Source organism: Chenopodium album, chromosome 9, assembly GCF_948465745.1.
Source record: "Chenopodium album chromosome 9, dcCheAlbu1.1, whole genome shotgun sequence".
In the NCBI taxonomy this organism is placed as follows: Eukaryota; Viridiplantae; Streptophyta; class Magnoliopsida; order Caryophyllales; family Amaranthaceae; genus Chenopodium; species Chenopodium album.
In genome coordinates this window covers 28,320,470-28,346,727 of record NC_137842.1, presented here as the reverse complement: position 1 = coordinate 28,346,727, position 26,258 = coordinate 28,320,470, and the positions used below count along the sequence as shown (strand labels likewise).

The following is a 26,258-nucleotide window of genomic DNA, read 5'->3' as shown; positions in this document are numbered from 1 at the left end:
CTATGCTTTATTGTGCCAGAAACTCAACAGAACAACGCCTTCATCGCTCCGGTTGCGCGCGCACACAGTCACATTTCACATCCTCCATTTGAATTGTATGCCATGTCGCTTAACACTTTCAAAGAGACCTTGAATCGCTGCTCAAACGTCTCTGCAATTCAACCCCCTTCTTCTTCTTCTTCAATTTCTGATTCCAATGTGAATCCTTCCCAACCCCGCAGAATCCCCCCCAAAACCTCCATTGCTCAGCAACTCCTTCGCCTCCAAAAACCTTTCTCTCCTCCCCGCAACTTGCGCACCAAACCACCCCAACAACAACAGCAGCAGCCGCAATCGCAGCAGGAGCTACTTGACAGCAAAGGCCCTAACAAACTATCATTGATTCAGGATAAGCGAATTTCTAATGTTAAAGATAGTGATGATGAAGAGGAAGAGGAAGATATTGATAAACGAGGGTTTGGGAAACCCAGATTGGATGTTCTTCAGTTGGGTGAAACCGGGCCGTATGAGCCGCTTGTTTTATCGTCTGCTGGCGAAATTCCGGTGATTCAGGTGATTATTCAGTTACACGTTACGGTTTTAAACAATGATGAATTTTGTATGTATCTAAATTTGAAAACGAAATTGATTTTCATTCCCTTGATCACTCAAGTCGACCCCAAATTGTTTCCCCTAAAATGTTGAATTGATTATAATTAGGGTTTATTAATTTATTGTAATGTTGATAAAAATTGTTAAATGTGACAATTTTTTTTTTCCCTTTTTGTATGGGCTAGTTGCAATTGTATGAGGATTGAAGTGGACAAACTATGATTGTGCTAAATGTATGACACTGTAATGAAGTGGGTAATTGCATTGGTGTTTTGATGTACAAGTATGATTATGCTAATAATGAGACGAACTCTTGGGGACGGCTTGGTGCTCAAAGTTACATGAGTTGTTATTGTTACCTTGAAGAGTATAATTTCACCATTTTCTTTCTTGTTTGTAATTTGTTACTTTTATTCTGAATCTTGTTTTGGACCAGGAGGTTTATTGATATTATACACTGCTATTTGAACTCTTGTGAAAGTTGTGTTGCATTTGTAAAACAGTTTAATCACATGAATTCTTGTTATTAGTTTAAGGAACTAAAGTAATATTTGTAAATAAATTTTGAACGTCGCTCCAATCGTAACCATTTTATTGGTAGGATCTGCTGTGTATCCCTCTTTAAATGCTTTGCATAAGATACTCACTTCCTACTCAATGCCAAAGGATAATTTTGCATACAATCTTCATTATTTACCTTATTAGATTGCAATGGCATCAATCTCAAGCTCTCTTAGGTGGGTGGAGCTGTGAGATTTTGTAGGCTAGTTTGAATCGCTGGTAACATGACATTAGTCCTTTGACATATATCTATGTTTTATTTTTATAATATGATAAATTTTTTTCATTGGTGTTGAGGACCCTTGGAAGGTGAAAAAGCACATTATAGGTTTCTGTATTTACCGGCCTTTTCTATTTATCAAACTCATTTTCAATATGTGATTTCACATTAGAGGTGAGCTTGATCTATGCTATCTGCATATTTGTTTATGCATCTTAAGGTGTTATCAATGGATTATGTGGGTATTAGTTCCATTTTTAGTAATTGGTTATGGGATCACATGCTTGTGTAAGTTTGCTAATGATTGAACTCCTTTGACCTTATTTAGTTTACACGTTTTGACTTTTATCACAATTTTGACCAATTTATTTGCTAATATATAAATTTCATAAGTAAGATGTTGGATTTGTCTTGATGTATATTTTAAATTTATAAACTTTCCATATATTAAACTGATGTAAAATTAAAGATATTAAAGGTCAAAATTGTGTTAAAAGTCAAAGTGTGTCAACCAAATAGCGTTGGAGGGAGTATCGTATAACGACTATACATTCGGTTTAGAAAGAGATAAAAAATAAACGATAAATGTCAAATAATTATTTTTAAGTTAGAGAGAGAGAGAGAGAGAGAGGGGGGGGGGTGATGCTGATCTGTTTGAGATGGGAAGGAAAAAGTGTAGAGTTATTTCTTGTTAGGAAAATATAGTAAATTTGAAGTTTATTTTTAGGCAATGCTTTCATAAGAGGTAGAATTATATTGGTCAATTTTGGTAAGGGTTCGAATCGAATTGGTCCGGTTAGGTCATTTTTGGTTGTTAATATGCTTTTATTAGTAAAATTATCAATATTAGAAACATTTATTATTACGCCGGTTCAATTTGGGTTAGGTTGGTTTGTATTTGGTGTAGTTGGTTAAGGTGATGGTATTGGTTTGAGTTAGTTTTGCCATGTCTATCGTTTGGATATATTATCTTCTACCGCACCTACTTTTTATTTTATTTTATTTTTTTTTATTATAATAATAACTATATAAATTCCCTACTAACTCCTATCACTGGTTACATTATCTTTAAGATAATTACATAAATGCCTCATTAACTCTCATAAAAAAACATTGCAACACTAACCATAAATCTCTCACTTTTTTAGTCAAAATGTTCCAATTTTTTTGAAACGAAGGAAAGATAACTTATCTCCCAAATTTGTGCGCTTTATAAGTGTTCAAATTAATGTGATGCAGATTGTGTGGAATAAATGTATTTTTTTAGTTGTTATATAACAAACAAATAATGGATATGGAGAATAATGAACTTTCATGACTAAAATTTCAACTAGGTTTTGCTTTCTCAAGGAACCATTTTTTTTTTTTTTTTTTTTTTTTTTTGTATTGATCATCAATGAATAAAACTAATTGTTAGTCATGGACTATAAATAAGCTAATAAATCTAGTAGAAAAATTTATCTTAAGGTAATAACCTATAAGATAAAAAGTCATGACAACCAACAATATAATCTAAATTCATTGCAAAATCAAACTGCATAATTTAAATATCCTAAACCTAAAATAAGAAAAACCTTCCCAACTAAGAAGTAAAAACTTTTATGCAAACCTTAAATATTGCTATTTCTTATGTCATAATTAATGCATCCGCATCATAATGTGTAGGTATGTTTTGTAAGAAAATTTGGGTTTAATGTTCCTAGGGCGAGATTCTTCAGATGAAGCCTAGTTCTCTTTGTATGTTGTGCTCAGAAGTGTAAGAGGGCTTGACTTTAGCTTGCTTTTGGTTGACATTGACATTTGTCTTAGCCAATTGTTAGTAAACTTGCCTAGTTTTTGACTTCAAGAGCTAAGATTGTGCTTATGGTGACCTAGGTCATTCTGACTTGTGTTTTTTTTTTTTTTTTTTTTTTTTTTTTTGAACATTGATTGCAATAATGTAAATTTTAAGCGTTTTATGTTTTTTTCCCCCCTTTTTTCAATCAATGTTTTGAAATTCATAAGAAAGTACTAAGTGACCATCTCAATATACTTTTGTTTTTGTAAATCTTCACATTTATGATTGCAAAAATGGAGTTTGCAAATCTTGGTGACATTTGAACTGAGCAAACTAAGCCTAATGATTATAAAGACCTAGTGTTTCCTCAAGTTCAACTTGACTCACTTGTTCCCCTTGTTTGGGCTTCTGTAGAAGGTTTATAGGCCTAGGCAAAAAGGTTTATTGAGTCTCAAAAGTATAGTGTACCCACATATTTATTTAGCATAACCAATTTGCATTGCAGTGCAGTGAATCAGTGATACACGATATCTTTTCCGCAGAAGATATCTATTCTTATCATCAAATCATTCATATTGTTCTTTTGTGGTGGCTAAGAAGCTTAGTTCTAAGGGATGGAATATGGGATGTTGTATCCAATGGGAAGGAGCTTTATCCAGAGCTAAGAATGCGTGCTTAGTTCTAAGGGATGGAATATGGGATGCTGTATATAATGGGAAGGAGCTTTATCCGGACAATCTTTGCTTTTTAGGTCACCTTCATAATTTAATATGGTGCTTGGGTTCTCTTTGAAGCTATATTTTACAAGATGAGTGGCAAGAGTTTACGATGGACGAAGAGAACACCAGCAAGGAGTGAGTTAATAAAAATCACCTCACGTAATTCATGTTCAGGGTCTTAACTAGTCTTTGCATAAAAATATTTAACATTATAAGGTGCTTCAATTCACTTTAAAATTGAAAAAAAAAAAAAAAAAAAAAATAGAAAGTATAGCATCGTAATAGCCCAAATTTGAAATGAAAAAAAATCATTATATCTAAAATGGCAACCAAGTCAAGTAGAATATCATCTAGGAGCTATGCCAACTGTGGAGAGTAACTTAGTTAGCATTTTCTCATCTTTATTCTAAAATAGGCTTGTTTGAGTTTCTCATTATGCTTGCCTTCTATTTTCAGTTATGGCTTTTGATCACTTTCAAAAATACCTTATATTAATATGAAAAGTTGTTTAATAAAAACTTGAAAATTATTATATTTTGACATGTACTCTGCACTTCTTGATGAGAGTCATGATTTTTGTGAATGGTGATTTATCTTTGAATGGTGATTTTTATTAAAAATATTGATTTGGTTCAGTGCTAAGATCTGAATAATCAGAAAAGGATCTGAATAATCAGAAAAGGATTGACTGAAGCATTCTGTAGGAATTTATCTTGCTTCATGTTTAAAAGCTGTATTTTTATGTTGGCAGTTGGCTAGTCTTAAAAATGCATGATGACAAATTTATGTGTGTTTTTTGTTGCCTTTTTACGACAACAGTTCATCTATTTATGTACAAAATTGTTGGACAGATGATGTTTTCTCTTCAAAACCAAGATGCACATATTTCTTTTACTTCTAAATAAGATTGTTTATCTGATTTGAATCTTAAAAAGGATATTATTTTACAGATCCCTGCATCTATCAATTGTAGGCTTCTGGAGCACCAAAGGGAGGGAGTTAAATTTTTGTACCAGTTGTACAAGAATAACCATGGAGGGATCCTTGGAGATGACATGTGAGTGCCCATAATAGTATAGTGTATTTTATTAATTTTTATTAGTAATTTGGTAAGTTGGAAAATATCGCCGATTAGTTGTCGGCTTATGTTCCAAATCGTTCTCAGGTTATGTTGGAGAACCTCTTAAATAGTTGGTATTAGACAAAGTGAGCCTTAGCAGTGGTATATTAGTTGGTGTAAGACCAAGTGAGCCTTAACCTCTCTCTTAGTCAATGGTGTGGTCTAATTTTTTGTGGGAAGCAATGTCTTCTATATTGTGTAAATCTTATTACAATGCTTCCATTGTTAACTTGTTTGTTTGTAGTATTGCTGTACCGTGTTGGTTTTGTCTAGGTTTATCTAGATGTTTCTTTAATTTTGTCGTTTTATGAAGAAAGATTTATTTGTGATTTTGCGCACGGATAGATGTGATGTTGATCATTATGTAATTCTCTGTTTGTTGTTGTTGGAGCCCGACTGTTCCCATAGAAGGCATTTGGTTAGCATGGGGCAAAGGGAATGCAATCAAGAAAGTGATTGAGAAGAAACGGAAAGGAAAAGAACTTTTATTTATTTATTTATTTTTTATATCTAAGGTAGTGTTTTGATGTTTAACCTTTATCTTCTCTCACCAATCTCCACCACACTCCCTCTCCTTGACTTCTACAACTCCTTTTCTGTTGCTACCACCGCCCCCCTTGTTGTCCTCGTCTCCGGCCTCCATTTTAGCTGTCACCCATTTACTCGCTTCTTTTTTTTTTAGAGGATTCATTATCATGAAAGGCTAAATTTGACGATTAAAGGGTCAAATTCAAAATTGGAAAGTTCAGATATGAAGTTTCGTTTTCGAAATTGACCTTATAAAACTGTAATTGATTATACAAAAAGGTTCATTATTAAGTTTCTCTGATTTGGTGTATTACATGGGTGAGAGAATTTTAGTGGTGGAAGAGGGTAGCATGGTTAGACCACAAAAGAGTATAAAAGTAGAATTAGGGGAATTTATTTGCATGTATTAAAGCAAAAGAGAGAACGTAAAGGAAGTTTTGGGTGGTTAGGAGAAGATGGTGAGTTCGTCATGAGTTATGATGGTGGTTGATGTGGAGGTTGTTGTTGGGCAATAGTGGATATATCAAGGTGTGAAAGGATTGTCAGGTGGTTATGAGCTACATTGTTGGTGGCGGGCAAGATGTGTTTGAGATAGTCGATTTGGCGGCAAGAATTGTTGCTGGAGCTGGTGAGGAAGAGTTAGTTGGCGGAGATAGAAGCACACAGACATGTGGTTATGGAGTGTTGTGAAGGAAAGTGTAGTTGTTGAAGGAAGGAGGGAATTCCTTATGTCCCCAGTTGGAGTTGGGAATAGCTTTTAGAGGATTTCTTTGGAACCCAGAAAGGTAAAAGGGGAAAGGGCTACCAAACAATTACTATGGAGAATAGGGGTTTGTTAATTTTCCCTTATTTGAATCCCCCTCCCCTCAACCAAACAGCTAAAGTTGTTAGTCCCTTTCAATAATTATCATGTGTGTTATTAAATGTCCTAGATACTGGATTAGTTATATGTCTCGTGAGCTCTATTACTCGGACACGGCATTTTTGCCGTCATACCCGGGTCATAAACGGATCTGGGTATGAAATCCGTTCCGGACTCGCCATCTAGCCCTCAGGTACGGCTATTCACTGTAGCCATTGGAGAAAAGAAGCTTCTAGAGAGAGAGCAAAGAGGGAAGAACGAAGAAATCAGCCATTGAAGAAAGATGAAGGGTTTTAAGTATTTCTTTACCTTTATTTTATTTTTTTGAGGAATAACTTAATTTAAAAAGGCTTTCTGATTTCCCAAGAAAGAGATGTACTGTACATTTATTCAAAAAAGAGGCTTTGGGGTTTCCAAGAAATTGGTACAGAAAAGCTGTGGTTCTCATTTTTTTTAATAACAAAATCTGGTTTGGCTTCCCAACCAAGCTTTAATAAGATTTTATAATGTTTAAATTAAATATTATATTATTTATTTTAGTTATTTAAAAGATATGTATCAAAATTTATATTGAATAAATATTGACTCAAAAGATTTGTGATATGTGCCAAATAAAAAATAAATAAAAACGTTTTTCTTACGGAGTATTGATGTTTTTTTTTCTTATAGAATTTATTGTCGTATCCGTACCCGAGTCCAAAGTTAAGACGGTGTCCTCATGTCCTAAATTTTTGAAAATGATGTATCGGACACTTGGATCCGACGATCCGTACCAATATCGGATACCCGTACCCGTGTCAAGGTAACATAGCTCGTGAGCTTGCTGCTGAATATTGACAGACCTTATCTGAAATATGCTCAATTGAAGATATTGATGCTCACAGTTTGAGCAAATGAAACGCTGGTGAGAAACAGGGACTGTATGTGAGTTGCTGCTAAGGTGTGGATCTACTGATCTTATATGCTGAGATTTTTCAACTTATATGCCTTAAAATTAGTACAACTGATCCATGAGAAGTTCTGCTGGGAATCTTTGGGTAAATTATAAGAAGTTTGACCTGCCAAACTAATAATTATCATGTGAGTTATTAAATGCCCCGTGTACTGGATTAGTTAGATGTCTCGTGAGCTTGGTACAGAATATTGACAGACCTTATCTGAAATATGATCAATTGAAAATATTGATGCTTACAATTTGAGCAATTGAAATGCTGGTGAGAAACACGTACTGTATGTGAATTGCTGCTAAGGTGTGGATCTACTGATCTTATATGCTGAGATTTTTCAACTTATACGCCTTAAAATTTGAACAACTGATCCATGTGAAGTTTTGCTCGGAATCTTTGGGTAATTAATTAGAAGTTTGACCTACCAAGCTAAACAATATCAAGGTTAATGCTAATAATTGAAGTAAACAAAAATATCTTATTTTGCTTTATACCTTTCTCCTGAAATTAGTTTTCTGGTGCTGAGAATTATGTTGCATTAATGACCTATATTGCTTTCCGCCTGATTATTTTGTTATGAATTAGGGGATTGGGAAAGACCATTCAAACAATTGCATTTTTGGCTGCTGTTTATGGGAAAGATGGAGATTCTGTCAACCCTCCAGCTGCAGAAAGAAATCAGAAAAGTCCTGTATTGATTATTGGTCCAGCATCAGTTTTACAAAATTGGGAGACTGAATTCTCCAACTGGGCTAATTTCCGTGTTGCTATATGCCATGGTCCAAATCGTGACTTAATTCTTGATAAAGCAGAGGCCCGGGAACTTGAAATATTGATAACAAGTTTTGATACCTTTAGGATCTGTGGAAATACTATCTCAGAGGTTATGTGGGATATTGTAATTGTTGATGAGGCACATCGGCTAAAAAATGAGAAGTCAAAACTATACACTGCCTGTCTCGGTATTAAAACTAAGAGAAGGTATGGTTTGACGGGGACAGTGATGCAGAATAAAATCATGGAGCTTTTCAATTTATTTGATTGGGTCTCACCTGGGTCTTTGGGAACTCGTGAGCATTTCCGTGATTTTTATGATGAACCTCTCAAACTTGGACAGAGGTCTAGTGCTCATGATAAGTTTGTTCAAGTTGCTGAAGAGCGTAGGCAGCATCTTGTTTCGCTGCTTAATAACTACTTATTAAGGAGAACAAAGGAGGAGACTATTGGAAATCTTATGCTGGGAAAAGAAGATAATATTGTCTTTTGTGAAATGAGTGCATTGCAGAAAAGAGCTTACAAGAGGATGTTGCAGCAACCAGAGATTCGATGTCTTATGAACAAGGACCTTCCTTGCTCATGTGGGAGCCCACTTACTCAAGGGGAATGTCATAATAGGATAATACCTGATGGAATCATATGGAGATATCTTCATAAAGATAGCCCTGATGGCTGTAACTGGTGCCCCAATTGCCTCATTCTTCCCTGTATTCTCAAGCTTCAGCAGGTTAGTCTCTGAATTCCTCTTGTAATGCTTGCATGGGCTTGCTTGGTCATTTAAAAAGAATTATGAATATAATTCCCGTTCACTCCATCTATTTTGTGCAAGTTTGGAGTCCATATGAGTTTCTTATCTAGGCATTTCATATTTATATCTCTTTTTTATTTTTAAAAAACTCGGAACTAAAGATGATCATCTTTATAGAATTTATATACCCTATACTATAAGGGCATGCCTGGATTGTAAGTAATGGGAGGTGGAAAAAACAAGGGAGTAAAAATTCTATGTTTTATTTTTTTTAATGCCTTGAATGGAAATAAAAGTGTTAGGGGGTAATGTATTCCCCTTCATATGAGGGTAAAAATTACTCATGCCCCCCCCCCCCTCCCCCCTAGTGTAATCTTTTCCCCCTTACAATTCTCATTCTCTCTAGAGTGCTGATTTCCTGCAAGGAGTTGGTGGGATTGCAGTGATTTAACTATTTGGAATAAAGTGTTTTCTTGCAACTGGCTTGAAGATGATCAAAGGGAGATTTTAACCCTATGAATATTGCCGAACATCAAGAATAGGAATGATTATCCTTTTATAATTCCATATTAAAAATTTTCCCACTAAGGTACTAATTATTTCTCCCATAAATAGTCAAGGGAATCCAGGCATGCCATAAAAAGAACAAAGTAAAATATTTAGTTCAATGTATCATATAGGGGGGGGGGGGGGGGGTGATTGCCCTAATTTGGTGAGCCATTTAGGTCAGATGTCATAGTTGTTGGTGCTGTAGTGATCTTTTGCAGTGACAAATGTTCTCTATAGTGCTTGATTTTATGTCTATCCTTCCATATCTTTCAGTTAAGTACTTAAGTGTTCTCTTTCCATTTCTTTTCTTTTCTTTTCTCTCTCTCTCTCTCTCTCTTGTGCTAGGGTGAAGATTTGAACTTCAGTTTGGTTTAGTTTAAGAAAGGGACTGCTTACTATCTATGTACGACTTGCCAAGTATTTTGCTTTCTTTGTATCTTCTATCTTGTAGGATACGAAGGTAAAAGTGTAGGTGATTGAGAGTTTGCTCAATAGATTCTTCCAGGGCATAACTGACCACACTGTTACTAAACTTTGAACTTTTGTTAACTTGTACCTTCCTACTGCCAACAGTTAAATTTTCTGCGTGTTGCTAACTAATTATTTCCCCCAAGATCCAGTGACGGATTGAACTGAATCCATGACGGAAAAAATAACCACCAATTCTTTTTTTTGTTTTTTAAAAAAAGAAAGTATAAAAATTACATAAAGGAATTGTGTGCATATTTTGTCAACTGAAAGGGGATGATTGAGTAGTTGAAATGCTGTGTGCAAGTGCCTGCTGTACTTCCTTAGGCCATGGTTCAATCCATCTGTCCAATTTATTTATTTATTATTTTTTTCCCCTGGTATATATCTCTGAATTTTTCACCCTAATTTGTTGCTGATTTCCCAAGGTCATTCATATATTTGGAGTGCAAGAACGATTCCTTTTTCAATCTCCTAAACTATTGTAATTTTATCTTTCTTATTAACACTCATATGTAAGTGTTCGTCTATGAACCATATTCAATGAGGAGTACTATTTTACTGAACCTTCTCTAAATTATTTTAACAATTTTGTTTAAAAATTCCTGGATTCGCCGCTGCCAAGATCTCATGTTTTTCTTTTCAATGATAGACTTAATTGTCGTAATTTTTGGTTTCAACTACAAATTATTGATTCTCCATTGGAACTTTAGATATACCTCATTTAGCTTGAATAAAAATCATCCCCTTTTACCTGAATCTGTCTAATTTCCATATTATCAACCACTTTCCCTTCCATTCACATTGTGATTGCCCAACTACCAAAGTTTATAATCCATTTTCACCTTCTTAAACCTTTTACAATATCATTGTCCTTTAGCTACTTTATCATCATATTTACAGTAAAAAGCAATTTAGTAAACCTATATACAGGAATTCCTACTATAAGTGACTCTTTGGTGGTTGCGGTTACCTATAGCAACAATTCTTATATTATAGAACTGGGACTAGGATGCGCATTGTGGTCCTTTGCATTTTCTTGTCCTACGCTCATGGTCTTTGATTTATATGTTATTATTAATAGTGTGCGTCCTGATCTCTTCCATATATTATCATTTCATTGTATAATACCTGAATTCTGTTTTAACAATACCTATTATTATATACATTCATATTCTGTATCTATATCAAGTATATTTTACGTACAATGTGTCTACGTTTATATTTATTGAATCATCCATGTATTTTCTCAGGACCAGTATCAAAATTATACTCATTAAATGTATGTTTAGACTTCATGTCATTTATGTTTTGTAAATCCTACTCCTAGTTATGATAGCCAATTCTAGGGGTTTTAATATACATCATATCCAGGCATTGTAGTCTTTTGTATAATTTGTACAATCCTAGCGAACTAGCTTTATTACTCTCAAAGTTTCAATGTTGTGTCAGTAGGTTTAGTAAGTTTGATGTCGGGATTTCGAATCCAGTGGGGCTTTAGACTGATTACTTCATATGTACTTTTGCATAAAACACTCACATTCAAACAGAAGTACATATCTCACCTTTATCTCTTTCTTATCTAATAGCTTTCTCCAGTAGAATACAGCTATTAAGGATTCTTTTTCTCTGTCTTAAAATTTGGTGATCTATAGAAGTGTCTTAGCTAATGTGCTTCCAAACCCAGGTACATATAAAAGTTATATTTGATGTGATTTTTCAAGTATAGACTACTCATCAGATATCTGGCTTTTGATGACACTCCAGCCTAGCTACTAATATAAAATTTCTCAGGGTTCTTGTGACTTAAAGCCTGTTTTTAGTTGGTCTTATCATTTATTTCCAAGAAAAGGCTTGAATTTATCCAAGGATCAGCTGTAAAATATTGGAATTTAAAAGTATTGAAGTCACACAAAATTGGCAACTTTACTGAGATAGATGTACAAATTAATGGATTTTTGGCCATAAGAAGTTGAAATTATAAGGAAGCACTATTATCTAAAACTAGGAACGCTATTGAAGTGTTTACTGTGTGTTTTTCATTGCTTGATCAATGAACCGAAAAAAGGGAAAAATTCAAAAATTGTCTGGTTTTTTTTATAAGAGACATTTTGTATACTACCTCCATTTTGCTGAATCTTACTCAGTTACTGTAGCTACTCAAAACAAGGAAAAGTAAAAATGGAGACCATGCATGTGGGAATTTTTGTATTAAAAAGGGAGAGAAATATAGAGTAAGAGATTTATTGAACAAAATTGGGCTCCACAAAGTGGGGTTTGTATGATAAAAAATGAATAAAAAGTTGTCATAAAAGGAATAAAGTAAAAGTGAGTAGAACTTAGAAAACGGAAAGCGAGTAAGACTTAGGAAAACGGAGGTAGTACTACATTGAATCTTGAAGATCGTCGTTAATATAAACTACATTCTCCCTATAAATGACATTAAAGTATTAAGTCCTTCTTTGGAGGTACTTCTCTTGTTTATTTAATACTCCGTACATTACATTTTCAAAGTGAGTGGAATAGCCAGCACTCCAATACATATACCACCTTAATGTTTTACTACTACCTGGCTACCAGCTTCTAGATGCTAAGAATTCGATATTGATTGCTTATTTATACAGCAATGTCTGCAGTATGCTAGCTGTAATCACTTCAAATCCTCCTTATTATTAATGTTCTTAAGAGTTCCAAGTATTTGATCGGTTTAGCAGTTTCAAAATTTGTTTATACATAATAACCTCAGCAGATTAGTAATTTTTCATCTTGATGTTTGACAACCGAATCACCTAGAATATTTTTGTTGCTTATAATTGATTCTGAAGAGTTTTGTGAATTATATGACAGATAAGCAATCATCTCGAGCTTATCAAACCAAACCCAAAAGATGACCTGGACAAACAAAAGAAAGATGCTGATTTGGCTAAAGAAGTTTATGGTATTGATATTGATTTGGTTGGTGGAAGCGCTCAAAGCGAAAGCTTTATGGGCCTTAGTGAGGCCAAGGATTGTGGGAAAATGAGAGTCCTTGAAAGAATAATGGCTTCTTGGCTTTCACATGGTGACAAAGTTCTTTTGTTCAGTCATTCCGTTAGGTTGGATCCAATATCTTGCTTGTCATTTATTTTTTTGTTGCTTTCTAAAGTTTTAGTCAGATGGCTCTAAAAAGCAGCCTTAGTTGCATCACAATAGTGATCCTTGGGGTCTCTTTTGGTTTAATTATGCCTTTGTACTAATTGGGAGTGCTCTTAGGTTTCCTTGGTATTTGATTGTATTTCCATAGATTATAATTGTATGTTTTTAACCATTGTATGATAGGTATTGAAAAAACAGTACAAAAAGATTCTATATAATTCAAATTTTATATGAAGGGTTACCCCCCCCCCCCCCCAAAATTCCGTATTAATACTTTTGTTCCAATACTCAATATTTTTGCGTATTAATACTCCAAATTAGCGTGTTCGTGGTATTGTGATATCTGAGATATAGGATTTAATGAGGACCGGTGGTGGACAGTAAGAATAGAGTAACAATAGTGGAGTTTGTTTATTTGTCTCCATTACTCCAACCAAACACCATAAGGGATTTTTTTGTGGGGGAGGGGGTTCCTTCTTTGGCTTTCATGTTTTAGTTTTTTTTTTTTTGTGTAGGGTTACCTAATATTCCTTTCCATGAACTCCAGATCTAAGCCTTTCTTCAAAATTTTAATTAAAATATTTTTATATTTATTAGGGTGTATTATTCATATCGTATTATGACCCCAAATAATCTTATTACAGAAAAACCTCAAACATATTACAATGCTCCTACCTAGCACATTGCAAATTCATACTCGTTCCGCGTATTGGAGCGTACTACATATTTAGTAACATATGGAAGACATGAAAGTTTAAAATAAATTTGTATTGCTTTCTGGGATAATGAATACTATGTGTTACCAAATCTTATTATGTTCTTATTAACTAGTGATGTTAAAGTTGCTTGAACAGACCTAGCTCACAGTGGGATTATATTGGATGAAATGCTACTGATATGGTTTTTTTTTTGCTGGAATCATGATACGCTAAAGTCAGAAGAATAATGTGATTTATATTTAATGTGGTGTATGTTCTGTTCTTACATTATATCAAATTGGCAGGATGCTAGATATCTTGGAAAGGTTTCTTACACGCAAAGGTTATTGCTTTTTAAGACTTGATGGCTCTACACCGACTGGGCTGCGCCAGTCTCTTGTTAATGATTTCAACTCAAGTCCAAGCAAGCAGGTAGTAGTATGAACTGAAAATTTTGCCCTGCAAGAGCTAGTTATTGTTGAGCGATATTAATCTGCTAAATATCCTTGCAGGTGTTTCTTGTGTCTACTCGAGCTGGTGGACTTGGGCTTAATCTAGTTAGCGCTAACCGAGTAGTGATATTTGATCCTAATTGGAATCCATCACATGACCTGCAGGCCCAAGACAGATCATTTCGTTTGGGCCAGAAGAGGCATGTTGTTGTTTTCCGCCTTATCGCTGCTGGTTCTCTTGAGGAACTTGTGTATACTCGCCAAGTATACAAACAGCAGTTATCAAACATTGCTGTTTCTGGAAAGATGGAAAAGCGGTATTTTAAAGGTGTTCAGGTGGAAAAAGATTCACATTAACCTCTCTCTAGGTTTTACAGAATCATCTTTAGTTCTAACCTCTCTCTAGCTGAAAGCTCAATTGGCTTATTGCTTTTTCCTTCAGGACCACAAACAATTTCAAGGTGAGCTTTTTGGAATAGGTAATCTCTTTCGAGATCTTTCTGACAAGTTATTCACCAGTGAGATCATTGAGGACCATGAAAAGAATGGACACGAAAATATGCTTCAAGAGAGTGTGAATAATCTAGGGGAGCATTTTATTCAACCAACAGAAGCAGGTGAATCATCTCTATCTGAATATAGGATGAAAAAACCAGGTATCTCAGAGAGCACTACAACAAAGCCACTGCTTGAGGAATTGGGTAAGTCTTCTTAAACTTTTTTTTGTAAATTTATTCCATAGATATATGTTATATATATACTATCAGTCATCTCTAGTCCCTATTGAAACAAATTGTAGCCTCAGGTTTGGTAGATTTAATATAGTAGCTACCGTACTAGCCATATATACTAAATGATTAAGGAATTGTGTACCCCAATTTTGAAATGATCTTCTTGTGTCTGATTGAAAACCAGAAAAACTACTGTAATAACCTATAGAAGTAGGAAATACTATCTTCCGCAAGCTGCCTTTCTTGCAAAGTTGGTCACTAGAGTTAAAAGATTTCTTTCTACATATCTTTTCCTCTAAAAATTTGCCAAAGCATACGGTGCACAAAATCATTTCTCCCCTTCTATCCATATATGAGAGGCTAGCTGTCTTTTTTGAATAACAAATTATTGTTAGATTCTCCCCCCTGCTCTAATTAAGAAAGAAGTATATAAATCAGGAGCAGCTTTTAACTAGAAGAAGCTATTCTACACTCCCCTTTCACTGGCCTTGCCTCTCACATTGATGCTAGGTACTTCAGTGTTTGGTGAACCATTCTTTTACCTTTTTTTTTTTTTTTTTTTTTGGTTGTTGTTGTTGTTGCCAGATGCAGTTTCTATTAAAAGTGACTGAAGTGAAAGCACAAATATCATGATCAGAATTAAATTATGAGCGTGATTGTGTAGGGTATGAGACTTTCCTCATCTGCAAGGTCCATAGCCTTACGCCCCTAACCACCTCTTCTTTGGCTCCAAAGACCAGTCTATGCCTCAGGCTTGGCTTCACTACCCTCACAATACTAGTATTCCTCTACTTATCCCAAATTAGTTTGCTCTCAACATTCTTGATGGCTGAATTGCTCCTCTTTAACACCCCACACCCAGAAAACGAATTCAAGTCTTGATCTCTAGGGTATTTGCCATTATACCCAGCTGGAGACATCATTTATCTTAAGCCCCACGAGCTTTGGCGGAGAGCTAGGAACCAAAGTTTGTCTTGATGAGATAGGAAATAGGAGAGTGGACTTTAACACAAGAATATGAGGGTGAGATTCTTGCATGTTTACTGACTGGTTATCCATTGAGAATAAACAACCTAGCGAAACTCTGTTCACGATTCTAGGTAAATAAACTACTTACTATAAGTAGGGGCGCCGAGCCGAGACCGGGCCTAGGTAGGTTCAGCTCGAGCTTGAAGCTTGTCGAGCTTGGAAAAATTACTCCTAAATGCAAGCCCAGTTCATCGGGCTTGGTCAAGGCTTGTCAAGCCTAAACTCAGCAAAGCCCAAATGGTGCCCATCATTGTTATTAAAATCCCGATTTAAATCTTAGAATCTTATGATTTTATGATTCATGTATATCATACGATTCGATTTACGATTCTACCCGATTTTACATATTTTTCTGAACTAGCGAAGTCCTTACAAGTAAAAAATATGTTTACATAGGTTTTTATAAATAAATATTGTGAAGTATTGATTGCTTAATGGTTAAATAACTATTATCTATCAATAATTAGGTTTCAAACTCATAATTTCAATATATTTAATTAAATTTATATTTGACGTCTTGATTATGCATGTCGGTAGAATCTTACGATTCTATGATTTGATTTTACGATTCGATTCTGTTTGCACCTTCCGATTCAAAGTGGAATCCCGATTTTAATAACTTTGGTGCCCATAGCTATTGTTTTAAAGACCATCAAATTTTTCTTTTGTAACTCCTATATTTTATTGCTTGCTCCTATTTTTCGATGGGGTATTATTTTCTTTCTCTTTTTGTTGGTTCTTCTACATAAATAACTACAAAAACCATGAACGAAAGCTCCAACACTCAGCGAGAACACAAACTAGAGATTTGAAAATTTAATTTTAGTTCCTAAGTTCTAAATATGAAACAAAGTTTATGTTACTAATTGATTTATCACCAAAAAAAATGGTTCCTCCGTATTTTATTAGATGCATCAAATTTCAATTTAGATGCATCATTTTCCCTTTTAGTCAATAAACTATCTCTCTCTTTCTCTCTCATATCACATGGGTCTTCTTTATTTTCTCTTATCTCTCTCTACTTCAAAAATTGCCTAGTAGTCCGCAATTTCATAAGTGATGCATGTAATAAAAAATAGAGGAAGTAATAATATACAAAAACCTCGAGCTTCTCACAAGCTTTCGAGCCGAATAGCTCAGGCTTGGCTCATTATGATCTCGAGCTGAACTCGAGTTTGACTCGAGCCCACTCAAGCTGCCCTATACCAAGCTTTGACCAAGCCGAGTCTCAAGCAGGCTTGGCTCGGGACAACCCTTTAAGCATATCTGACTGTACTTTGAACTTAAACCATTTCTCATTGTAAACCTTTACTAGATAAGATAAAAGACTCCTGGATTCTTTTATGATTGATAGTTGTTATTGCTTCTACATTTGCATCTTATTTGATCCATCAGAATGTGTGATTTGCCTTGAAAAAGTAAGAATTACTAAGAATACTAACTTGGCTTAAAAATTTGAACATGAACCCTGTCATTGTCAAACCTCTACCTGTGAGAAGACCCATGTATTCAACTAGGAATAGTATCTGTTAGTACTAACTAGCTGTAAGATACCTTAATTACACGAGTAGCCAAGTTTAGTGGTTTCAGGTATGTTTTGATTTCCTCCGAAAGTCAGAAGCCTCACCTATTTTCTTTGTCTTGTGAAGAAACTACCTTCTAGTGTTCTAATCATGGAACTGGTGATTTTAAAATCTGAGATCATAAATGTTGCTATCTTCAGCACGAGATATAAACATAATTAAACTTATAACAATGGTCATTGTAACTGAAGACACTCAAAACTATAAATGTGCCTGTTGTGGAAAGAAGATGCTTTATCGGTAAATATTTACTTTCCTCGTTCCAAAAATATTAACTTTTACCATGTAAAAAAGTTTCAAAAATAATACAACGTTTCAAGGAAACATATTATTTTCTTCCACATTGCAGCAAATATTGAACATACCCTAGGTGATATATCCTAGTTGTCTTACCCATCTTGGTTGGGAAATTTGCATGGCATTTGTCCATGCTTAGATGCTTACTGTATATTTACTATGCAAATAATTAAGTACGTGTTTATCTGCTTTGCAGGTATCTTATATTCTCATCGCAATGAAGATATAGTTAACTTTGGACCCGGAACGAGAGTCAGTAAAACAGACCAAGCGGCTCCCACTATTGATCTGAAGGACCTTCATATCTGTCCTATTAGTGTTAAACAACCGAGTAGTGTGTCAGATAAGAAGCTTTTATCCAGAAATAAAAAGAGGCAGTTTAGTCTAATTGCGCGATTCATGGGTATGACAGTAATTGAATTCAGTAGGTGGGTGTTATCTGCTGCTCCTTTTGATCGAGAAGAAGTGCTTCGTGACTACAAGAGAAGAAGAAAGGAGAAAATATCCAGAGCTTAATGTCGCTCTTTTCTCTAATCAACCTGCACAGCTGTGTAAATATTGTGAGTATTCTGTGGTATAAATATGAAGCTAGATTGCTGAAAATTATTACAAATCTGTCTGTAGCACGTTAGATTATTGTTATTTTAGATATCTAAATAGTACCAATGTGGTTTACATAACTTACAAGCATTGTTCACTTTAATTCGGTGTCGTGGTCTTATATTAAACGGGTAGGCAACTTTGTCGCACACCTTTTAGCTAGGCTTGTTCCATGTGGGGTAGAGCAAATGTGGATGAACCATTATCCTTATGAATTATCTCCTTATGTACTCATAGACAATTTATTATTGGAATAGTACTTGATAGCCTAGTTTCCTTTAAAAAAAAAAAAAACTTACAAGCATTTTAAATAACTTCAACAACCCAAACTAAAAATTTCTCCTCATTCACTAATGGTACCTTCTTTATTTGTGTTGGAATGCCTAAGTATGTGGTGGTACATTGTGGTTGATTTAGGTGAAGATAAAATTTGTGAAAAAAAAAATCCGACTTTAATAGTATAGGATAGAATTGTTATGCTTAATTATTTGTGCTGTGGAATGATCAGGTGACTTCAGAGCCGCCTAGAAGCAGACCCATATTTAAAATATCTTTAGTCCTTTTTTTTTTCAATTTATTCTTCAAGTTTTCCTATATCTCATTAGTCCATAACTGCTCCTCAGAAAAAAGGTTCATGCATTTGTGGGATTATATGGCTTTCTTAGGTTATTAAGAGTTGTAATTATTGCTCAAATGGTCACAAGTGCACTGGAAATGGTTATCATCGTTGGTGTGGGTTGATTGTAGGTGGGGCAAAGAGGGTCAGATTTTATAGGGTCAATAGAGGGTCGGGCCAATTCGTGTTGCGGGTCGATAATGGGCAGGCCAACATACTATCAATTAACATAAATATTAGACAAAGCCAATAAGCCATTATTAAGTATATATGAATATGGTTCATCTAAAAAAAAAAGTATGTATGAATACGGAAATATTTATGTAATTTTTTTACATAATCTATTTTCTGTATCTATTAAATTGGATAAACATTTCAACTCTATATTGGCCCTAACTAATAAGGGCCCTGTCTATTAGAGGCCTTCTCCGTTAAGAGCTCTTTAAGCTTGGCCCTAACCTGGCCTTATTATCATTGTTTTGAGATTGTCGGTGATCATGTCTCTTCTCATTCTAGGCTAGCTCAAATTGATCGCTACTTTTGTGTATGGTTGCACTGGGTTTCTTGTGCCTCTTTATTTGTAAACAAACATATTGGTGATGGGACGATTCCTCCGAAGCTTATGGTAAACGTTAAAGCTTGATCAATTTGAGTTTTTTTCTTGTAGATTGATGGTTTCTTAGGCCTTTCGTTGGTTTCGTATATTATTTGTATGATGTCTGTGAAATTATATGCTTTAATAATTAGTTTTGTTTGTAGAGTGCATTTGTTCCTACTCCTACGGTCCTACCACTGTTTTTCTGGAAGAGTTTTTTAATTGGTAATAACATCATTATTTTCAGAAGTTAGTGGTCATGGATATTATTGAAGATGAACGGAAAACACCCAATAAGGGAAACTGGCCACTCATGTTTGAATGGTATGGTGAGAGGTATTGGGTTGTTGCTCATGGACTGGCTGGGATCATGCATGTTTTAATGGAAACATATTTGAAGCCGGATGAACATGAAGAATATAAACATACACTTTAATGTATGATTCAGAACCGGTTCCTAGTCGTAATTATCCAGCCAGTGAGGATGATATCAAAAGAGATCTAGTACAATGATGTCATGGGCTCCTGGTGTTGCACGTACTCTTGTTTTATGGCATATGAGGTACATGTTCTTGCCTCCTAATACTTTCACTTGGTGTCCCCTATGATTCCTGTCTTGGTGTCATCATTCTTTTAAACTTTAGAGATTTAAACTTCCATTAAGCAATTTAAAGTTTCTCTAGGTATGTTGACATAAGTCTTGAAGAATTATCTTCATCTATTATAGAAACACAACCGAGACACCGACTAGGCAAAATCAAAATCAACCTGTCACAACAACAATTCTTACCCCAATTCCACATATTGTTGATGTTTGCACTTTGCAGTATTGAATGCACAACACTTTCCACAATATTTAAAGGCTTTCAACGTCGTGATGTAGGTGTATAACTTATAAGGCAACTAATTTCTTCTTTCGTAGATTTGGCTTCCTCTTGGGCTCTCTAATAATACCGTTTCTTGCATTTTCGGATGGCCGTGCTTTAATAATGTGGTTAATAAAAAAAATTTATCGAACTTTTGGGTAGATTGATGTATGTTGGTGTTGTTTTTACTACATGGCAATATTTGCTATTAAATAATTGTAATAAGTTGGTTGAGGGGTGTCACATGACTTTAACAATATCTGTAAATTGTCAAGTCATGCAACGCCAAAATTGTTTAACTCGATTTTTCTTGTTGACTTTGACTTAATAGTATGAAAAAGAAATACTGGTTTTTTTTAATTATTTTGGGAAATTCACTTTGGTAACATTAAATTTTTTAATTTTCTCCTCGGTAAACTATAAAAAAATCTATTATCTTTGGTAAACTTGTATGGTTGATATTAAGATAAACATACCATTAATGATGATTTTGTAATGAATCTGTAACTATTGTTAGATTTTTTTTATTTTTTAACAATTAAAAATAAAAAGAGATAAATATAATTTAGATAATATTTTTAATAATTTTTATTTAAAAAAAAACCCCTTCCCACTAGCTCATCCTTTCCGTGCTAGCGCTAGAGCCCAGATCCTCTCCCGTGCCATTGCCCAACCCCTTCCCTCGGAGGCAAATCCTTTTCTCTCTCCTCTATTTTCCCTTCTTTCCTTTTCTCTATCCAAAGATCATGCAAATCCTGAATTTTCAACTCAATTCCTTTCAAAACCCTAATTCTTTCGACTTCCTCATTCCATATCAAATCTCAAGCTCAAAGTTCAAGCTCAGACATCGCACTTTTCAGCAACTAAAATTACATTTACATTGAGAAAGCATGGCATTTGGTTTCCATTCTTCTATTACTCGGTCGTCCAACTTCTCCACAAAAACTTTTTTCTATCACTAGAGATTTTGGGGGAGGGAAAGGAGGAAGGGAGATTTGGGGTGGGGGGATTTGGGTGTAAAGATGGTCTGTGTCGGGGTCGTGTCTCGTGCTTTGTAGTTAGTTGGGCCCGGCCTATGTCTCATGCCGCGAATTTCGTGACGTACCGTGTCGGGCCGAAGTTTTCAAAAGGGTGGCCCATGGGTCCATGTGCCATCGTGTCGGGCTTGCGTGCTTAAGCAAAATTTCATCTATTTTAGTGTGCTTTGTTGTGCCGCGGCAGGTTGTGCCGTGCCTTATTAGTGCTTCTTCCAAATAAATGTGGCCCGGGTCGGCCCACGACCCACACACAGTATCGTGCTGCCCGTGTCGGGCATACATCGTGCCCGTGTCGTGCTGTGCTTTTTTCGTGCTGGCCGCCAGTGCCATCTTTATTAGGGTGCAGGCAAGGGGACAAGGGTGGCTCCGGCAAAAGGGGGGGGGGGGAGGGTGGGTGGGTTGGGTTGGTTATTTTTTTTTTTGTTTTTTTAAAATAATTTAATTATTAACGAAATGAAAAAACTAACCATGGTTAATAATTATAATGAAATAATTATTATATTTGGTAATAAAGATTACAAGGTTACCAAAGACCTATGTTACATTGACACGGGTACGGGTATCCGATATTGGTACGTATCCGAGTGTCGGATACGCCATTCTAAAAAATTTAGGACACGGGGACACCGTCTTAACATTGGACTCGGGTACGGATACGGCAATAATTTTGTCCATAATTTATCAAAAATAGTACTGTATATACAAACACTCAAAAGAAAAACACTCGAAACCTTGCTTGGGAAGCCAAAGTAGTGCCAACAAACTAGTAATAATCTAATACTAGTAATTTGTACCACTTTTCTTGGGAAGCAACAACTGCCCACACAGTTTTTTTAAAAAGTTTTAAAATTAAATTCAATAAATAAATAAATAAATATACTGCCCACTTTTCTTGGGAAGCAACAACTGCCCACACACTTTTCTTGAGAACCGTCTTCAACTGCCCACACACTTTTCTTGAGAACCGTCTTCATCTTCTTCAAAGCTTCAACTCCTTCAATGGCCGCCGTACCCGAGAACAAAATGGAGTATCCGGAACGGATTTCATACCCGGATCGGTGTCGCGTCGTATCGACCCGGGTATGCCGGCCAAAATGCCGTGTCCAGGTAACATAGCCAAAGACAATAGATTTATTTGCAATTCACCAAAGAGAAATATAAAAAGTTCAATGTTACCAAAGAAAATTTCCCACTTTTTATTTTAAATAGCGATGTTTGAGATTTTGCATTATTCACACACTTTTCTTTGATGGCCTTTTGTGATTTTTATGTTGGAAAATAAAAATTGTCATGTGGGGTCTTTTGACTTTCAAGATGGTAACTCTGTACTCCGTGTAATATTTATTAATGTGTGATTAAAGATTTTAATGAGTTAGAATGTGCATTTGACAAGCGTAAAAGCCATGATGTTGCAGTTAAAAAAGAAGGAAGGAAGTACATTAAAAGGTTGTTTGTGCTCTAAAGTACTACTACCTCCGTTATTAGTTAACACGTTTTGACTTTAGCACTATTCACACACCTCCCTTTGACCAAATTTTGTGATTTAAATGTGAAGAAAAATATAGTCAAGTGAGATCTTGTTAGATTCGTCACAATGTATATTTTCCAAATATCAACTTTTTATAATTTTTGCTTATCGCTAATTAAAGATATAAATTATTGAATTTGTGTATTGGCAAACGTGACTAAAGAAATGTGTCAACTAAAAAGAAACGGAGGAAGTATTTTTGTAGAGTTGCTAAACAACTGACCATCAAGATTAGCTCCTCTCTGTTTGTTTTCCTAGTGAGTATATGAATCATGTAAAAATTCACATTGAACTTTAACGTGAAACTTTGTGACTCATGAATGTAGAGTGATTTATAATATGAATCATAGTGAGATGTGTTGCACTCTACTTAAATAACCTCATCAATAGCCAATCTTTATTTGAAGAAGAGTGCATATGTTGATGATGTCCAATGTACTGATAACTGATTATAATTCTTTCTTTCACTCATTTTTTTTAATCATGAGCTATCAGCTTATCATTATTAGATAACCAGGTGCTCATTAAAGCTTCTCTGCTAATAATATCCCTGATTCTTACTGAAATTACATATGTAGATATTGGGGGTTAAGTATTTCTGGAGGCAGCTTCAGAGGATGCAGAGATGGTTTGGAGGCTTGGGCTGCTCAAGAGGGTTGGAATTTGCCATGGAATCAGTGATAATGCTTATGTTTTCTTCTCTCTATACAGGACGACTGGAAATTTGAGTTACTTGTATGAAGCCAAAGCCTTTGTGTCCTTTTTTCTTGATATTGCCTCAAAACTATTTTGCTTCCAGAGAAATGCACGGTGGGGACAATCCTTACTCTTTGGTTGAAGGGATTGGAGGTATGGCTTACCTGTTTCTAGATATGAAAGAACCAACGTCTGCTAGGTTCCTCGCATCTGAACTCTGATCGTATGGGCATGAATGAAATTTAGGCTTTGCTCATGTTTTAGTTTGTAATTGTATGCAAATAAGATCTGTTTCTTAGTTTTCATCCTAGGTCATCTTTAAAGTCTCCACTGTAAGAAGCCACTAGTTCCTCTGTCTTGTGTAGCTCTCTTGCCCTTGAAAAGTTTCAGACTTGTAGTTTATCAGTATGTCCCGTTACGTCCATGATTTCAATTGGATGATGCTGTTATTTACAATAACTGCGGTATATGCACTTTTCATGAATAAGTGATTCATCATAAAATACAAGTCTATTACTGGAAAAGCTATCTCAGATCATATCAGCATGTTTCTCATCTCACCGCTTACAGAATTATAAGCTGGTCAAGTCTGTTAGAATAACTAAATAATTAGACAGCTTAACATCAAATCCAAACAAAAGTACTACAGCTCTTACTGAGCACAGCATCACGGTACATGAAGCATATCTTCTGTATAACAAATTATTCTACTGGGTGGTGTGTTTGTTGATGAAGGATATGAGGAGTTCATTAACCTTGTCGGGCAACTGTTCTTGAACAAAATGGCTTCCTTCTGGCATGAAGACAATCTCCAGGTCAGGCACACTCTTCTTGATTGCTCCGCTTTTTATGTTTTCCTCCATGCCTGGGAATTTTAAGACATAATCTTTTGCGCCCATGATAAGCAGTGCTGGAGCTTTAACTTGTGGATTTGGAATATCAATACTTTGGTACATGCTCCTACATTCAAACACAAAAATAGTATGATGCTTTTGAACAAAGTGTAGAGCTAAAGATACTCCAGCCTTTCAGTGTTCTTCATACCTCTTCAATATGTTTTTAAATAGTTTCTGTTCATTTGTTGTATAGTTTAAGGGTCATGCATATTTACTTATATGGAACTTGCAGGGGTGTAAGGAATTTAGAATTATCATACAATCTTGCATAAGTCGAAAGGCCCTCTTTAGAGAACCAGGGGTTAACTTTGGGTTATGCATATTTAATTTTTACCTATATGGAACTTGCAGGGCTGTACAGAATCCAGAATTTTCATACAATCTTGCATAAGTCAAAAGGTCTTGTTCAGAGAACCAGGGGGGTAGTGGAGTACTTGGAGCAACAAGGTCCATTATTTCCTGATCATCTCCTGCTACTGGAAGCTCACTCCCTGAAAACAGTATGTAGATATTTCGTATCACTGTCTTAATGTCAAACCTACCAAAATCTGCCTCTGCCCTGCCTGGCTCCTGTAACAAGAAAGAACTAGATGTTAGTCACATAATTAAGGAGAGGGTGGTTGTTATTTGCTACATGAATAGATTAGTTACCTTCCACCGTATGATGTAGAATCCTTTAGGAAAATGATCTGAATTTACAACAGTCGGTCCAGGTAGCATGAAAGAAACTCCTAAGGTTATGAAGCCAGACAATCGTTCAGGGTGGAGTACGGCTACTAGACTAACTATGATAGCTCCAAAGTCCTTCCCCACTAGGAAAACCTGCTCCATATTGAATATCATTAGAATACACTCAGATGAAGTAAAAGACCTGCACTTCAGAGATTTTACAAATAATACAAAAACAAGATCAAAAGTTCAAATCTCTTCTGTTTGATCCTCTGTGTTTGGCCTCAATTTCCAGGTTAGGCTAGTTTATCCATTGAAATTATGCTCAAATGTGGCATCTTTTGGAGAAAAGAACTTGATGAAGTATGAGTTCTATTGTGAGGAAGAGATGGAAAGTATGTATCCTGAACCTTATATTTCAGGTAGTAAAAATAACAAATTGCAGAAAAATGATTGAGCAAGTGCAAATCGGTAACAAATAGAGAACGTTACCTTTTCAATATTCAAAGAGTCGAGTACACCCACGACATCCTCGACAAAGTCAGTTAAGGTTGTCTTTTCAGGCTCAGGTGGCTGATCAGACAGGCCGTAACCTCTAAAATCAATGGCAATCGCGTGATATCCAGCCTCAGCAACAGCCACCATTTGGTGCCTCCATGAGTACCAAATTTCTGGAAAACCATGCAAGAAAAGCACTACTTTCTGACCTGCAGATCATATGAAATTATGAGCCACCAAAATCTTCAGAAATTTGAAGATTATCAGTACTAAATAAATATTTTTCATCTTTTCTGTATGCATAAACCTGTTCCGATCTCTGCTATGTGAAGCTTTAGACTCCCAACTTGTACATGTTTGTGCTGAATCTGCTTCATTGGTGGAAACTACAGTAGTGATGTTTGTATTGTGGATAAGTCAGTTATGGCAGGAGAATTAAACATAGTCACTTTTCTATCTATAATT

At 35.3% G+C, this 26,258-nt stretch overlaps 2 protein-coding genes and 1 pseudogene across 2 annotated transcripts; 2 read left to right on the top strand and 1 right to left on the bottom strand.

Annotated features, from left to right (window-relative positions):
* Window positions 1-24,268, top strand: LOC145558494 (switch 2-like). Its single transcript, XM_081619759.1, has 10 exons — window positions 1-552; window positions 4,819-4,925; window positions 7,911-8,829; window positions 12,715-12,962; window positions 14,006-14,132; window positions 14,213-14,488; window positions 14,595-14,853; window positions 17,989-18,352; window positions 19,851-20,165; window positions 23,613-24,268. Exons 1-8 carry the CDS (start codon window positions 103-105, stop codon window positions 18,306-18,308), a joined length of 2,706 nt encoding a protein of 901 aa, XP_081475885.1. The 5' UTR covers window positions 1-102; the 3' UTR covers window positions 18,309-18,352; window positions 19,851-20,165; window positions 23,613-24,268.
* LOC145557570 (lanC-like protein GCL2 pseudogene) lies at window positions 19,857-24,268 on the top strand (annotated as a pseudogene).
* On the bottom strand, window positions 24,222-26,258 carry LOC145558495 (epoxide hydrolase 3-like). Its single transcript, XM_081619760.1, has 5 exons — window positions 26,101-26,258; window positions 25,788-26,002; window positions 25,278-25,448; window positions 24,961-25,196; window positions 24,222-24,690 (listed from the first exon to the last, which is right to left on the bottom strand). The coding sequence occupies exons 1-5, from the start codon at window positions 26,168-26,170 to the stop codon at window positions 24,438-24,440; spliced, it is 945 nt and encodes a 314-aa protein (XP_081475886.1). The 5' UTR covers window positions 26,171-26,258; the 3' UTR covers window positions 24,222-24,437.

Excerpts from the sequence above, each read along its gene's own strand:
- LOC145558494 (XM_081619759.1), top strand. The coding sequence starts at position 103 with ATGTCGCTTAACACTTTCAAAGAGACCTTGAATCGCTGCTCAAACGTC. Across the intron at positions 14,133-14,212 it reads ACTCAAGTCCAAGCAAGCAG|GTGTTTCTTGTGTCTACTCG; the intron begins GTAGTAGTATGA and ends ATATCCTTGCAG. Across the intron at positions 14,489-14,594 it reads GGTATTTTAAAGGTGTTCAG|GACCACAAACAATTTCAAGG; the intron begins GTGGAAAAAGAT and ends TTTTTCCTTCAG.
- LOC145558495 (XM_081619760.1), bottom strand. The coding sequence starts at position 26,170 with ATGAAGCAGATTCAGCACAAACATGTACAAGTTGGGAGTCTAAAGCTT. Across the intron at positions 26,003-26,100 it reads CATAGCAGAGATCGGAACAG|GTCAGAAAGTAGTGCTTTTC; the intron begins GTTTATGCATAC and ends TATGATCTGCAG. Across the intron at positions 25,197-25,277 it reads TCTACATCATACGGTGGAAG|GAGCCAGGCAGGGCAGAGGC; the intron begins GTAACTAATCTA and ends TTCTTGTTACAG.